The 16219-nt window shown below is 42.0% G+C and overlaps 1 protein-coding gene across 1 annotated transcript; it reads left to right on the top strand.

Moving 5' to 3' along the window:
* The first annotated feature begins 1967 nt into the window (after positions 1-1967).
* On the top strand, positions 1968-15542 carry NMUR2 (neuromedin U receptor 2). Its single transcript, XM_045028252.1, has 4 exons — positions 1968-2687; positions 10809-10893; positions 12482-12607; positions 15283-15542. The coding sequence occupies exons 1-4, from the start codon at positions 1968-1970 to the stop codon at positions 15540-15542; spliced, it is 1191 nt and encodes a 396-aa protein (XP_044884187.1).
* The last annotated feature ends 677 nt before the right edge of the window (positions 15543-16219 follow it).

Below are 16219 nucleotides of genomic sequence, written 5' to 3'. Positions count from 1 at the left end.
CCTTGTGAGCATATTATTTCATAACTGCTGACTGCAGGGTTTCGTGTATCTTCCTTAGAAACATCTAGTGTCAGGACACTGGGTGAGATGGCGCATAGTTGACCAGCACTTACTATGGTCCTAAGTGATAAAGATTTTTTTTTCATCTTTAGTCTGTGTCTACTGTTTGGGTGCGATACTAAGGGCTCTTTGTGCAGATATTCAGCACAAAAGGGACTTTAAGCCGGCCTAAAGAGGCTGCTGAGGCTTACTGAGCATGGAGGAATCCTTATGTTGTGTGTATACAGCATAGCCAGCTTTATGCCACCTGATTTCCTGCCCTTTGGCATGGGGGGCACAGATGTGTGGGGAGACGGTGTGCCAGGGATGGGGCAGATGGAGTCCCACCCCACTGTTGCTGCATTCTTCCCCTGCGTATATGGGGGCTGGGGGGGAGAGGGCAAGATGTGAAAACATTCTAATTGTGAAGCACAGAGGGTCCTAAGAATGGTCTTTGTACCATGCGGCCCACCCCACCCACAGACACCTCCACCGCTTAGTGCTTACCTGGTGCAGGGGGCTTTGCCCTGGCCTTCCAAACCTGGGCAAATTTCACCCATGTTCTTTTTTGGTGGGTCACATCAAAACAGCAGCTTTCCGTGTTTTTAAAATGTACAAGCCAGAAAACATTCTTTGTCTGCTCATAAGGATCTGATAACATTCCTTATCAGAAGCCATGTCACATACTGGATCGCGAAAACTTATCAGTTTCCACACAGCTTTTTTTAACTCCCTTCTTCCAACCAATTAAACTTACTACATTACAGAAGAATAGTACTTACTGCTATGTTTATTGTTTGTTTGTTTTGAAGCAATGTCTGTGTTATGCTAGTTCAGTAAAGAATTGAACATTAATAAAGAGATAATTGATCTTGTGTGATACTGTCATGCACTCAGGAAGGTGTGTTCTGTGGCACATGTAAACACATATGCAGGAGGCTTGTTATTGTGGAGAAATCAAGAGATGGTGTGAATCGACAGGGGTAAAGTGTAAACTGATTAGAACCATCCAACAAACGTCAGACCAGGAAGTACCAAAAATCTCCTCAAAAAAGAAACTTTTTTCTCCATAGATTTACAGGCCAAAGAGCTTCTGACAAAACAGGATCCGCATCCCAACTATGCTCCTAGAAACTAAATGTAGTCTCTCAAAATGCTAGTGCCCCAAAATACCTGATATTAATAACAAGGACAAATACAATCCTTTGCTGGTACCAAGCAAAACGATTTCATAGCTTAAACAAATGCAAGCATGAAAAAGCAAGCTTGACTAATTCTAGTTGTTGAACTAAAAAAGCAGCTCTCTATTGAGAGAAAATCAGTCTATTTGCTATTGCTTGTTGCCATAAAAAGCAGATTACTAAAATCAGTAGTGACTTAGAAATCTGTCCCTGGAAAAAACAATAATTTTTCTCTGTAGCTTCCAGCTGGAGGTAGCTTTAGTTAACTTTGTAAAAGCTTTTAGACTGAGCTCGCAATGCCTGGTCTCTCATACTGTGACAAGAACAAGCATCTTGCAGCTGGTCTTGCATCCAATATTTCAGATTCCCAGTTCTATTCACTCCACATTTCCAATTCAGGAAATGCATCAGGCAGGGCAGCTGATATGAGTAGCCAGGACCTCCTTTATTATCATATAATCCGATGCATATAGCTGGCCAATGACTATGTGTGAAAGGAGGGGCTTTCTGTCTAAGGACTCCTCACAAGAGAACAGCTGTTATAACAGCAAAACCTCAACTGAGTCCAGCCGTATACACTCACTTATACCTCTCAGTGTCTTTGTGCTGTCAGGTCCAGCAGGGCATCCGTGTGTGTCTCTCTCTTCCTTTCTCTGTTTCTAGAAGTGAGTAAATTGCAGCAGGGAAGCCTTAACTAGCCTGGTTAAGACTGGATCTGAGTAGAGATACTTTCCAACAAAACCGACAATGGACTGGTTCACTAATATCTCATGGTTTGATCACCTATCTGTGAAGGAGGACGTTTTCAGGAGATACTTAAACAGCACCGAGGATTACCTAGCCTTTTTATGTGGACCCAAACGGAGCCATCTGTTCTTGCCCATGGCTTTGGTGTATGCCTTGATTTTTGTGGTTGGGGTGATGGGCAACCTTTTAGTTTGCCTGGTGATCCTTAAGCACAGGAACATGAAAACTCCTACCAACTACTATCTCTTCAGCCTGGCCATTTCAGACCTGCTGGTGCTGCTCTTTGGAATGCCCCTGGAGGTCTACGAAATGTGGAGCAACTACCCCTTCCTGTTCGGCCCGGTAGGGTGCTACTTCAAGACAGCCCTCTTCGAGACGGTGTGCTTTGCCTCGATCCTGAGCATGAGCACTCTCAGCGTGGAGAGATACATAGCCATCCTCCATCCTTTCCGAGCCAAGCTGGACAGCACCAGGAAACGTGCCCTGAGGATTATCATCGTGCTCTGGATCCTCTCTGTCCTCTTCTCTCTGCCCAATACCAGCACCCATGGCATCATGCTGCAGTACTTCCCCAATGGCACGCTGGTCCCTGGCTCGGCTACCTGCACTGTGGTCACGCCCATGTGGATCTACAATTGTATCATCCAGGTCACTTCCTTCCTCTTTTATGTGTTACCCATGGCTGTCATTAGTGTGCTGTACTACCTGATGGGGCTGAAAGTAAGTCCAAATTCAACTGTGTTCCTTCCTTGTGTAAAAGTGCCCGCATCTGCTGTCTTTCCATCCACAGACAAGGGAAACCATTTCAAGTGGGAGCCCAGGAAACAATGTATCAGATTCACCATTATAGAGTTAAAACAGCTACCCGGGGGATACATTTGGCCCAATATATTTTAAGTATCGTTGGTTTAGGTCTCAGTTGCCGTTTACTGTAATATGTATTAATCCTCTTCCTCCTCCCTCCTTCCCCTCCCCCGGCCCATTTCCATATTTTTCAACAAAGAGAAAATGTAAAAAGAATAAAAAGGAGGTAGTGACTGAATCTTATGCATTATTTGCCTCTCCCTCTCTTGTGGCTTTAGAATTTCCACTGCATCTTTTCTCTCCGACACAGGCAGGCAGTAACTGTGGAAAGAACAGCGTTATAGCCGATGTTCTTTTATTAAAAATTCACATGCAAACTGCCATAAATCGATCTGCTGCTTTACTACTGCAGACAGCACGTTCAGCAAATGATTTCTTTTCAGTGAGTGAATTTCTAGGGAGACACACATCATGCTAGTATTTCACATCTATACTCCCTCCAGACACTAGAGTTTCTTGTGAATGAGCATCACTGAATGAAGATGAGACGGGAGGGAACAACCTATATCTTACCGTACTAATGCACCTTTATTCACTGCACAACTATGAAATACACTGCTATGTAGACTGGGTGGCTGGTTTACTTTTTTTCTGTTTTTTTTTAAATATGTATATAACTAGTAAACGTGAATGTGACTTTGGCTGTAAGGCAGAAAAAACTAGCTTGGCTGACTTACACAGAAAACATGGGGAGGCGCATGGGTGTACGGACCATGACACTAATCGTGCTAAGAACAAGAATCAGCAGTCAAATGTCTGTTGCCATGTTAATACATAGCCTCGCTATCTACTGCTTTGTGTCACTTAAAGGGGGGAGAAAAGACTCACCTGCAGCATCAGTGACAATCGATGGTGATAAATAGCCTAAAAGTTATAGCAAACAGCAGATCTTTGAAGGGGCAAATGGGTTAAACTTCTGCAAAACTGCAATGTAGTGATTATTGTGGGGGTCTTTGCACAGGTTCACTCAGTATCTTTACCTGCATTTCAGAGCACATTGCGCACTAATTTCTGTTTTCTTGATACTGTAATAGCTGAAAAGCTTAAAACAGGGAATGAAAAGCCTTTGCTTCACATAAAGAACTGTAGCTATTCACCATTGCCCCAGACTTTCCAAGTCATCATTCAAAGCACAGCTCACACGCACAGATTTATGAATGCTCCCAATGCTCTGTTCTGTTCAGTCTCTACCTCATAAGGGCTGGGTGTCCATTCAATTATGCCTATTTACTTTGTTTTATGCTCATAATACACCGCTCCATTTTAAGCCACATCTATCCCTGGCACAGATCAATTGGCTTCAACACAAGTTATGTCAGGGCAGAATGTTTAATTTTTAAATGGAGGGGATTGACAAACGGTCCAGTCAGATCATTTTCAGGCATAGACAATTTACATCTTGTCAGTGATAAGCATGAAATCAGTTAATAAATCCCAAGGGCCTGCCCCCGTCTGAGCATCGTGTGCTTTCAGTAATGCTGAAGTGAAAAAATTCAGAACAGCTCAGGCAATATTGCGGGGGAAGTTTCCTTTTAGTTAGGAGATTCCCAGCCAGTGCTCTGGAAGAGGGAGAATCGGGGAGTCCAGTTGCTTCTCTCAGCCCTGCCCAAAGGAATACCCTGTGATACTGCATTGCAGGAAGAAAGAATGACCCATGAAGAAGCAGCTCAGTAAATCCACAGCAGGGCTTTTCACTAGGAGGGTGGTGAAGCACTGGAATGGGTTACCTAGGGAGGTGGTGGAATCTCCATCCTTAGAGGTTTTTAAGGGCCGTCTTGACAAAGCCCTGGCTGGGTTGATTTAGTTGGGAATTGGTTCTGCTTTGAGCAGGGGGTTGGACTAGATGACCTCCTGAGGTCCCTTCCAACCCTGATATTCTGTGATTCTATGAGTATCTCCTTCACAATGCAGTGTGCCCTCAACACAGCCACTTGCAGGACTAATCCCTTGCTAAGTCCTGGTTGCTGTCCTGGCTGCTCTAGCCAGATGGCTCTTGAGTGCAACAGGTAGCTGGAAGGATGAGGAGGAGAGACTATGTCAAAGCGGGAAGTATGATGGGAGTACCGTAAGGAACTGACAAATACAGAGTGGAGCCACTTGAAAAAAAAATCCCTGCTGTACAAGGCATTCGCTCGCGGTCCCTGCCTTTCAAACTAATGGAACATCAACAGTGTATCCAATATGAACCTGCAGCATGCTGTACCTTCCAATTTTGTGTTGTTGCTAAAAGTATTAGGCCTATATTGAGCCATTTATTTTTAACTAGAAATCTCCATTGAAATCAGAGGGAATTTCTGCTTATAAATTGATGGCAAAATTCACTGGAGATAAATACACACACAAAGACAGTTGTGTGTGTTCTGATGGCTCTGGTGATTGGTAAGGGCATATAAAACCTTTTGCTTCTGCTTTGCCTGTTCGAATTCTGTGCAGGTCAGTAGTAGCTGCAAATTATTGCTATCCGATGATTGTTTGATGTCATGGAAAATAGGTTCAAAATAAGTTCAAAACCTCAAAAAAATTCTCATGGGACAGGAAAGGTGTTTTCCACCCTGCCCTCCTCAGATGCTGTTATGATAGTGGCTATATAAGTAACTTTACATACCGGATCATAGATATACCTCTGAGCCACACAGTCATAAATGCAAGGCAAATTCTGAGGGAATCAACCCGTTCTGAGGTAACCACATAACGCCGATGTGGTCACCAAGTCTCTCTGTGGGAACACATTCCAGAATTCTGTCCCTGATCCCCATGTCCATCAAACAGCATGCTGGGAAGTGATGTCAGTAGACCAGTGCCAGGAGAATAATGTGCACAGCTATCTGATGCATATTGCATGCAAAACATTTTTGCAGGTTTCATTGCCTAAATAATTCGTTGAATATAAATCATTCAACCAGCTCTCTATAAGCTGAGCAAATCATGGTGCGGAGGGAGATATTGAATAGCTTATGGGGGTGGGGGAAATCCCACCATCTATTAGCAGTGCAATCAGGGCGATAGAATAACTCTCACATCACAAGACAGTGTCCCCATCTGAGAATCTCCCATGACTGAAGAGACACATTGGGCCTAGGAGGCATTCCCCTGCTCCCATGGTTGCCACCCCCAGCCCCTGGAGAAGGTTGATTGAGGAGCCCCAATCTGGACCCTGTCGCTCCCCATCATGGTGGCTATAAACCCTCAAGAGAACCAGCCAGTGGGAGGTGCAGTGGTCCTTGAGGATCTCCGTTTTTATTAAGTGACCCACAGAACAAAAAAATTGGAGAATTACTGTTACAAATCTTGACCTGAGGAAACCACCACTAAAGGGAGAGGACAGGTCTGTTTCCATGCCGATCCAGTCCCTGGCCCTTTAGTTGATGCTGCCAATTGCTGTTGCAAGAGACAAGGTGGGTGAGGTAATAACTTTTATTGGACCGACCTCTGTTGGTGGAAGGTAAATGCTTTCGAGCTCCAAAGAGCTCTGCTTCCTTCCCCAGCTCTCTAGTGTCCTGAGACCAACACAGCTACAACGCTGCCAATTGCTGTTGTGACATCTGTCCACCGGAAATCAAACTCCGCCCACCCAATTCACATCATGCTGGTGCTCCTAGACGCCTTGTTGACAGAGTGTTTTGTTATTGCTGCCAAGGTGTCCCCCCCACTCTGAAATTTAGGGTACAGATGTGGGGACCTGCATGAATAACCCCAATCTTATTTTTACCAGCTCAGGCAAAACAGTCGCTGCCACCACCAAATGTTTTAACACAACGTTTGAGGGGGAGGCATTTGGGAAATCTGCCTTCCCCCAATTTTTCCCAGTCTTTATCCCCCCTTTCCTGGCAGGATTTGACTAATTTCACTCCCCCAAGTCTCTATACCCTTTTTCCTGGGTAGACTCCATAAAATTCCCCCCACCAATTCCTGGTGGGCCCAGATCCAAAATCCTTGGATCTTAAAACAAGGAAAAATCAATCAGGTTCTTAAAAGAAGACTTTTAATTAAAGAAAAAGGGTGAAAGGAATACCTCTGTGAGATTAGAAAGCAAGATGATCTCACAGACAACAGATTCAAAGCACAGAGGATTTCCCTCTGGGCAAAATCTTAAAGTTACACAAAACCCAATTTGATTCTCCCTCTATGTTTTCAAAAGAAATGACAAAGAGAAAAATAAAGAAATCTACCACATTCCTATCTAAATACTCACTAATTTAAACAAGGGTTAGAAGGTTGTTTTCTGGATCTCTGACTCCTGCAAAAACACCCACAGAACAGACAAAAGACTTTTTTCCTCCTCCCTCTTTGAAAGTATCTTATCTTCTTACTGGTCCTTCTGGTCAAGTGTCAGCCAGATTATGTGAGCTTCTTAACCCCTTAGAGGTAAAAGAGGAATTAACCCTTAACTGTCTGTTTATGACAATTGCATAGACAGTAAGGCAAGGCTACCAAACTTTTCATCAGACGACAACTACTTTTGGTTACTACTAACTTTGGTCAGACTTGAGCCAGTGACCTACAGAAGAATGGTTCCAGTGCTTTCAGTGGACTTGTAAGAGAGGGCAGAATTTCACCCAATAACATTTGTTACCTCGTAGACCATACTCCAATATATAAATATATGGCTAAACCGCATTTCTGGCTCCTTGCTCCGCACATCTTTTATTTTCTCAGAGCATGTATGTGGAATTGGTTTTCAGACAGCTGAGCTAATCTCACACATGGTTCATTGCGTTAAATGTTAGCATTGACACAAAGATGACAAGAATGCATGCAAAAGCCCCTACTCCAACTATCTAGTAATCATTTCTAAGGCACACATCACAGCATTTTCTCCCTCTTGATGGCTCACTTATGCCTTCTCTTTGATCCTCCCACCACAACGCAGTGTCCCTGGAGAGTCAGAAGACCAGGCATCACAGTGCTATCAAAGCCACTGCACAGAAGAAAAAACCCACATTTCTATGGTTTATTACTCTGTCCTAGCAATATATTCTCTATGGCTTTCGAACCTTCTTAGAATAAATGGCTGTTGAGATTGAAAAACCACTGATGGGAAACTAAAGTTTTTAATCAATCTAAGCAAACATTTATGAATGTTTACATATGGTACATATCAATCAAGTTTACTCCTTAAACAACATTGATTATGCGTAAAAATGGCAAATAAAATAATGAAAAACATGGCAAAGTTAAGTTGCTTTGTAGTTGCATAAAATATTATCTATTTTCTTCCCAAGTGTGAGTCCTACCTTATAATTAATCAATATAAAAGCATGCCTGCCTTTTATCACAGTTAAAACACTCTTGAAAAATATATAAGCTGTAATTAATCATAAATCATGAAACAGAAAACTAAAATGTAACAGGTCAGTAAAAAGATGAAATATCCTCTTCTCCCGGGAATATTTTATTAGATCAGTTATTTTTGGCTTCTGTCTCTATGCATATATTTTCCCATATAATAAAAGCTAAACTGTCATTCTGCAGGTACTGAAAAATCTTCACTAAAAAAAATGGCTGAATAGTCAGCAATTAAAATCAAAATGTCTGGGCCCCAATTAAATGATCTCTACAGATGATCTCAGCTATAGCAGGTTGAAAGTTTATTGTTAAAATACTTTTCTATCAAAAGACGCTGTTTTGTCAGAATCAAAACATTTCACGGGAACAGGTCAATTTCAATTAAATTTTTCTCTGGGAAAGTATTGAAATGAATTGTTTAAACTTTGTCAATTCTGTACCATTTTAAGAGTTATATTTTATACATATTAGTAATGTAAATATTATATATTTTATATTATAGTGTCTCAATGTTAGTAACATGAAACATTTGACCATATTGAAAGGAAACATTTTGACATTATCAAAATCAAACAAATGAAAGATTCGGCATTATCATATCAAAAGTTCTGGTATTTCTGAATTGAAATTATTTGGAATTTCTGTTCTGGATGAAATTTAGAAATTGATATTTTCTCTTTTAATTTGGAAACAAAACAAAGTTCAGAATGTTGGAATTGTCCATGGGATGGTAATTCCATTTTGCAACCAGCTTTAGTTCCAAATAAAATCACATCAAAAGTGAGTTTCCCTCTGATTGACCAGTTAATGGCCTGTTCCTCATTAAACCACCTGATCTCAGCTCTTTTAATCAGAAAAGCACTCCAGTAAATATTAGATTATCAAGAATTAATTGGGATTAATTTTAATCTCATTAATCATTTTAGTCTGGAGTAGGGAGAGATAACAAGTTGTCTCTGTTTGCTTTATCGCCTTGTTTTTGTTGTTTAAAAGCCCAGGGAAATCTGCTCAGAAAGTATTAACTTTTTTTGTTGTAATTGATTGGTGTGTGTTTGAATCTGAGCATGTGCTGCACTAGGGTTCTCTGCTTGATGGAATACAAGGATTCTACTCATCACATTAATTCCAAGCAAGTTAGCCTAAATAGTTAGGGTTTGATTCAAAGCCCATTGAAGTCCATAAGTATCTTTCCACTGAGCCCTTTCAATCAAGCCCCTAGTCAGTATTTTCAGATCACAGGGATTTTAGATGATTGCATAGGACCCGGGAATAAAATAGTAGTGGATATTTTGCAGGAAGACAAAACAAAGCTGAATTTATGTAGATTTTATAGCCTGAATCCTACTCTACACCAGTCAATGAGAGTTTTGGTTGTTGTTTTATTTTTCAAACTGACTTAGAAGCATACTTTGTATGTACATTATTTGAGATCCAAAACATCTATTTGTTTTTAACCTAAATTTTCATTAAATCTTTGTTTTGCCAGATTAGAAGTGGGGGGGAAAAACCCAGAACCTTTTATCTGAACCTTTTGCAAAAAAACAAACTAAATCAGCATATTTTTGCAAAGCCCAATACCTTGATTTGCCCATTCTAGTAATGGAACAAAACTAAATCCTTTTATCGTACCAGCCACATCCTTATTCTGAACTTTCTTGGCTCCAAACTACCCTTGATTTAAGGTTGATATTAGCAAAACCCAAACCAAACTGGCAATATTTTGTAAAAGCAAAAAAATGCTCCTTGGCCTCTCTTCCACAGTCTCCAGAGTATCACTCCAGAACCACCACTAAAGTCAGTTAAAACAAAATGATTGTCCACATATACAACATCTCTTCTTCACTATATGCATGCCTGAAATCACTAAGACCCTTCCTTCAAAGGCAGGTTGAACTCATTTAATGTCCTTTCTAAGCCACCAATAGGTGGCACTGTAGAGCAAGATTTACTTAACTCAACTTTCCCAGACCAAAAAAAACAGGAGTACTTGTGGCACCTTAAAGACTAACAAATTTATTGTAGCATGAGCTTTCGTGAGCTAAAGCTCACTTCTTCGGATGCATAGAATGGAACACACAGACAGGAGATATTTATACATACAGAGAACATGAAAAGGTGGAAGTATGCATACCAACAGGCAGAGTCTAATCAATTGAGATGAGCTATCGTTAGCAGGAGGAAAAAAAACTTTTTGAAGTGATAATTAAGATGGCCCATAGAAGGTGTGAGGAGAACTTAACATAGGGAAATAGATTCAATTGGTGTAATGACCCAACCATTCCCAGTCTTTATTTAGACCACAGTTAATGGTATCTAGTTTGCATATTAATTCAAGTTCAGCAGTCTCTCTTTGGAGTCTGTTTTTGAAGTTTTTTTGTTGCAAAATTGCCACCTTCAAGTCTGTCACTGAGTGGTTAGGAAGGTTGAAGTGTTCTCCCACTGGTTTTTGAATGTTATGATTCCTGATGTCAGATTTGTGTCCCATGCTACAATAAATTTGTTAGTCTTTAAGGTGCCACAAGTACTCCTGTTTTTTTTGCGGATACAGACTAACACGGCTGCTACTCTGAATCCTTTCCCAGACCAGCTTACCATAGAATTGGAATGGAGAATTCTTAGTGTGGCCAGTCGGACTCCATACTGCTTCAGAGGAAATCACATTGTTTCTTTCCCTCTTTTTCCCCTGGCCAGCTGAGAGGAGAGAAATCTTTGGCAGCTGATGAAATGGCTGTGAATATTCAGAGACCGTGCAGAAAATCAGTCACCAAGATGTTGTGTAAGTAATTGGTCCTTTTTTCATATGTATTATTTAACATGGGGAAGAAGGTGCAGAAAAAAGCCTAGAGAAGTTGAAGGTGAAGTCTGAGTTTAATTCACAGGCGAAATAGGTTTGACGAACAGTTCACATTAAGGACAAATAACCCCTTCCCTAAATAGGCCCCATTGGATATCTCTGACCCAGAAAAGCTTAGCTGGGGGCTTACAGACCATGGGACTGATGGTCATTGGGATAGACATGTGGGGTTCCAGACCTGGATTAGTAGAGGGATTTTCCCATCACGGTTACGGTGAATTAGCAGCCATGTGTTCAAGAAGCTTGCTCAGCAGCTCCCTGTGTTATATTCATCTCTAACCTCTGCTATTAGCCACGTGTGACTGATCCTGCATTGCCCTGATGAGAGCTAAAATTCACTATTGTCCCCCTTCCAGCAATTGCAAACTTCTGAAACAATAAATACATACATATGTGTTGTCTATATAGAATCTTTCCCTAAACCCTCCAGATGCAGGTTGGTGAATGTCTGTTGCACAGGCATCACCTCCCCTGGCATCATGTGCTGCACCTTTCTGAAGACAGCTCTTGCCAATCTACTCCCATCATTTACTCTTGCTTTCACTCATCCCAACTTCTATCAGTGTCCTCAATGTTTCATGGCAAGATGTGGAGCCGCATGCAGGCCTACCACTTGAGCACCTGAGCTCCAACAGCCTTGAAAGCACAAACATCACTCCCTAACTTAGGGCTGTCTTTAAAGCATATACAGCCAGCCACCACTACCAGGCAGGCCCTGCAGTCGGAACATGAACTACCCAAGAAATCTAAACCACTCAACACATTTCAGGAAATAGCATCTCCCAGTCAGAAGGCTTTGAGACAACTTTAACTCACCATTTGAAACCTTGCACTGGAATTCTGAATTCAGCCGGCATTTCTTTCCTATCTGTCTGCAATGCCAGTTAGTCTGTGACTGAGTAATCGAGCTGGTGAGGAGGGAAAGGGGCAAACCCTTAACCTGTTTGGTGCTGGTCAGCATGTCAGGGATCTGAATGGATGCAACCCAGTCTGAAAATCATAGGACAGTCCCTTGGGTCTGACTCGCCACCCTGCAAGTTACAGGCAGTGCCCACTGGAAATTAGTCCTGAGCCATGAGCTTTGCTTTTGCAGTGAGAGAGGGTGACCGCTCAAGAGGCCATCAAGTAAAAGCCCCAGTGATAGCATGAATCCTGCTGGCTCCTCCAAAGTTTGCTTAGTATGAAGTGCCACATAAGCTAAAAACCACTGACTATTATCAGCTCCACTAGAAACTTATCGGAGTATTTTAAAAAATCAATGTTTGCTGACTGCAGACCAGAGAGAAATTGATTGGAAATTTCTCTTTCAGTCTGAAGTTAATTTTGCGGAGAGCATGGCAGACAGCAGAGGGGAAAGCAAAGCTTATGAACCAGCTGAGATTCCCACTGGACAAATGCTTGTAGCCACCTGGGACTTTTCATCCTGCTTACTGGACCTAATTCAATCAGTGCAAAGTAACAGGCCATATACTTCTGTAATTCTCTTTCTCTTTTCCTTTCTCCAAATCAGTTGTTCTAGTGATGGTATTTGCCATATGCTGGGCCCCATTTCACATCGATCGACTCTTCTTCAGCTTCGTCGTGGACTGGACTGAGCCGTTGGCCAATGTGTTCAACTTGATCCATGTGGTGTCAGGTAACTGTTGTTATTAGGGTTTGCTAATCAGTAGAGCTGGGGGAAAGAATTTTTGTGAATAAGATTTTTTTCAGGCAACCTGTGAGTAAATTATTCAGAAATATATTGATACTCAAATGTTATTCCTTAGTTATTAGAGAGACAAGGTGGTGAGGTAATATCTTTTATTGGGTCAACTTCTGTTGATGAAAGAGACAAGTTTTGCAGTTACACGGGTCTTTTTCTTTTTCTTCAGACCTAAAGAAGAGCTCTGAGTCGATCAAAAGCTGGTCTCTTTCACCAACAGAAGTTGATCCAATAAAAGATATTATCTCACCCACTTTGTCTCTCAAATATCCTGGGACCAAAACAGCTAGAACTCTGCAAACATTCCTCAATTATATTATTCAGAGTTCTTTCCAGTGTCTCCATTAAATAGATTATGATACTTTATTATATTTGTGCATTCAAATGGGTGCTAGGTGTTTCACAGAAACAAGTCAAGATGCTGTCTTTGCTCCCCAAAAGCTTATCAAATAAAGTCAGACATGATGTAACACATGGAGATAATAAATAAATAAAATTGGGGAACGGGAAAGGAAGGACAAGGGTAGCAATAATACAAATGCATGATTGTTCTCTTGAATCAAGTCTGCATCCAGATGCTTCTATTAAATGTTTTTTTCCTTGCATTAAGGGTACTGAATTAGTTCACTTTATGTAGACAATATGAAAAAGGAGAGACGAATATTATGGCCCATATTTTGTTGTCAGTTAACGGATGTAAAATTGGAATGACCCCATTAAGTGTGGATGTACACTGGTACAGCAGAGCAGAATTTGAACCCATATAATACAAGATATCATAGAGTCCTAGAGTTTAAGAGCAGAAGGGACCACCAGATCATCCAGTCTGACCTGCTGTACATCACAGGCCACCAACATCAACCAGCCACCCGTACACTAACCCCAACAACCAATATTAGACCAAAGTAGGATAGCCTGCGGGAGAGGCAGAGCATAGGGAGGACCAAGGAACACCAGTGACTGAGGCCTGCGTCATGTCAAGGAAATAATTAAGTGAGAGATACCCAGATACACCAGGCAAATGACAACCACTCACATGCTGCAGAGGAAGGCAAAAAAAAACCCCAACCCTCCAAGGTAACTTCCAACCTGACCTGGGGGGAAATTCCTTCCCAGCCCCACTTATGGGGATCAGTTAGACCTTGAACATGTGAGCAAGAATCAGCCAGCCAAGCTCCTGAGAGAGAAAGAGAGAGAATGCCCAGTGCCATCTTAGATCCCTGGCCCTCTCCATCCAATCTTCCATCTTCAGCCATGGCCATCCCAGATGTGTCAGTGCAAGGAGATAAAAAACCCTCCCAGAATACATTGGTGCAATATGATGTCAGTGCAATCAGACCCAGTTACACCCCCAAGGCTTGATTTTGCCCATGTGTTGCTTGTCAGAAAGCTGTAGGGCTCTGCTTATTTACACAAGCGTGAGAAAGGGTTGTACAATTGGGCTCACACGGAGTAATGGCCATAGAGTAGTGATGTGAGCCAGCAGGATCTCCACCGAAGACCATGCAGTTATTCTGAATTTACACCAGTGAAACAGAAGGCAAAATCTGACTCTTAACAATTAGTTTTTGCCTAGTGATCTTCTTACTGAAAGGGACTTGTAAAAAGTATGTGCTGTCAATGGGCCATATCTTCTCTCCCCTGTGTGTCAAGTGGTACTTCACCAAACACACCTAAATTATACCTTAGCCAACAGGGCACAGTGGGTAGACCCCATTAGAAAACAAGGAGTAGAAAATGCTAATCAGGGAGTGCAGCTGAAAAACATACCGGTGTTGCATGATCTACTTTGCACCTCCACTGTGCTGGCAGATTCAGAGCTAAGTAAGGCGACAAAGCCCTGCTGTCAGATATACTGTCCAGCAATCATTAGTTCCCAGAGCATGCAGTACAAAACAATATCATGCAATCAACCTCCACTAGCAGCGGAGCTTGTTCCTGAATTTCAGCCTAGCATTCATTGCAAAGCTTCCCAGGGTCTGATAGCTACCTTTGAGGATTGTGTTTAATCTAAAAATGGTGCTAAAATTCCTGTAACGTCCAGGATGCTGCTGGTTGTTTGAATACTCACAAATGATGAAAACTAGGATACTACGAATCATAGTGAGCAGTAGTCAGTGCTTTGAACTCATTAAAATATTCACCAATCAACGCTGTTGCTATTCAACCAGCTCTGATGTATACATGGTAACAAACGTTCTCCTGGAGGATTTCTCAGCCAAGCCATGAATCTGATCAAAATGACAGTCATAAGCCTCAGCTAGGGGAGAGAATGTAAAGTCTAAGGTTTTATATTACTGCCAGCAAGAACATTAAGAGAGCTAGTTTCTTCAAGAGAGGCATGATCTTAGCCTGCCACAGGAAAACGTTGGATGTGCTTCCAAAGTGGAAATTAGGTGACCAACACATAGATTCAGCATTGATGTTGGTATTTCAGGAGACTTCCTTCATAGTTCAGATTCCCCTTCCTGCATTCTTCTGATCTTACTGTTTTCTAGTGCCATTGGAGCGGTGTATCTCATTGTTACATTAAGAAGTAGAGGCTCTATCTTATGAGCATATACTACTCACTAATTAGATGTCTCCCATGCTTTGTTTTTCTCTCTTAGGTGTTTTCTTCTATCTGAGCTCGGCTGTGAATCCCATCATTTACAACCTGCTTTCCCGTCGTTTCAGAACGGCTTTCCTCAATGTGATCTCTCCCCGGTGCGGGCACTGGCACTCCAAACACCCCACCAGTGAGATTCCAGCCCAGCAGAGCATCTTCCTGGTGGGGGATCGCAATCTGGTGGACTGTGCTGAAGATGCAAGCTCCCTGTGCATGCACAGAACATCTGTCTGTAGTTCTCATCTTTCCACTGGCCTATGACTTTATTTAGTGCTATGAGTGGGACAAAAGTCAATGAAAATAACCTTTTTTCTTTAAAAAAAAAAAAGCCTAATAATCAGGTGTTGTGGGGTTTGGGGGTGCAATCCAGACCAGTGAGGGCTGTCACCTCTTCCCCAGTAACTCTGGGGCCTCACTATGCTTTGTTGCTGTAGCTCCCAACTTGGGCTGCTCACAACCAGCCTACCAGCCTGCAAGTTGCACCCTTAGTGTCTGTGTGCTAGACAGCCCTGGTTCCGCAGCGCTGATCCTAGTAGCCTGTCTACAGCCCCACAACATCTTTGCTTCGACAAATTTCCTGTTTTCAATTGCCAAAGCTGACTTCAGCTTTGCTTAGTGTTGTGGGATGCTTGACACGAGTGGACAGAATTGTGGGAAGAGAGTAATACATTCAGATAACATAACCTCCCAATGCTCATATATATGTACAATGTATATTACATTAATACCATGTGCATAATGCCAATTAATGTGGTGTATACTACACCTAACATATATGTATTTGCTAACATGTGGGAGGAAAGCGGGGGGGAGTTCTTTCCCAACTAGCTCCAGTACTAACACCATGCGTAAGGGGAGCAGGATTTCACCTGAGTATAAAAACAAATAAATAGTTCCTGTCATCTTGAGAGCAGATATGGTGGTCATGACTATTCTTG

The sequence above is a fragment of the Mauremys mutica genome, chromosome 8 (assembly GCF_020497125.1).
Source record: "Mauremys mutica isolate MM-2020 ecotype Southern chromosome 8, ASM2049712v1, whole genome shotgun sequence".
Classification (NCBI taxonomy): domain Eukaryota; kingdom Metazoa; phylum Chordata; order Testudines; family Geoemydidae; genus Mauremys; species Mauremys mutica.
This window is presented reverse-complemented; position numbering and strand designations above follow the sequence as displayed.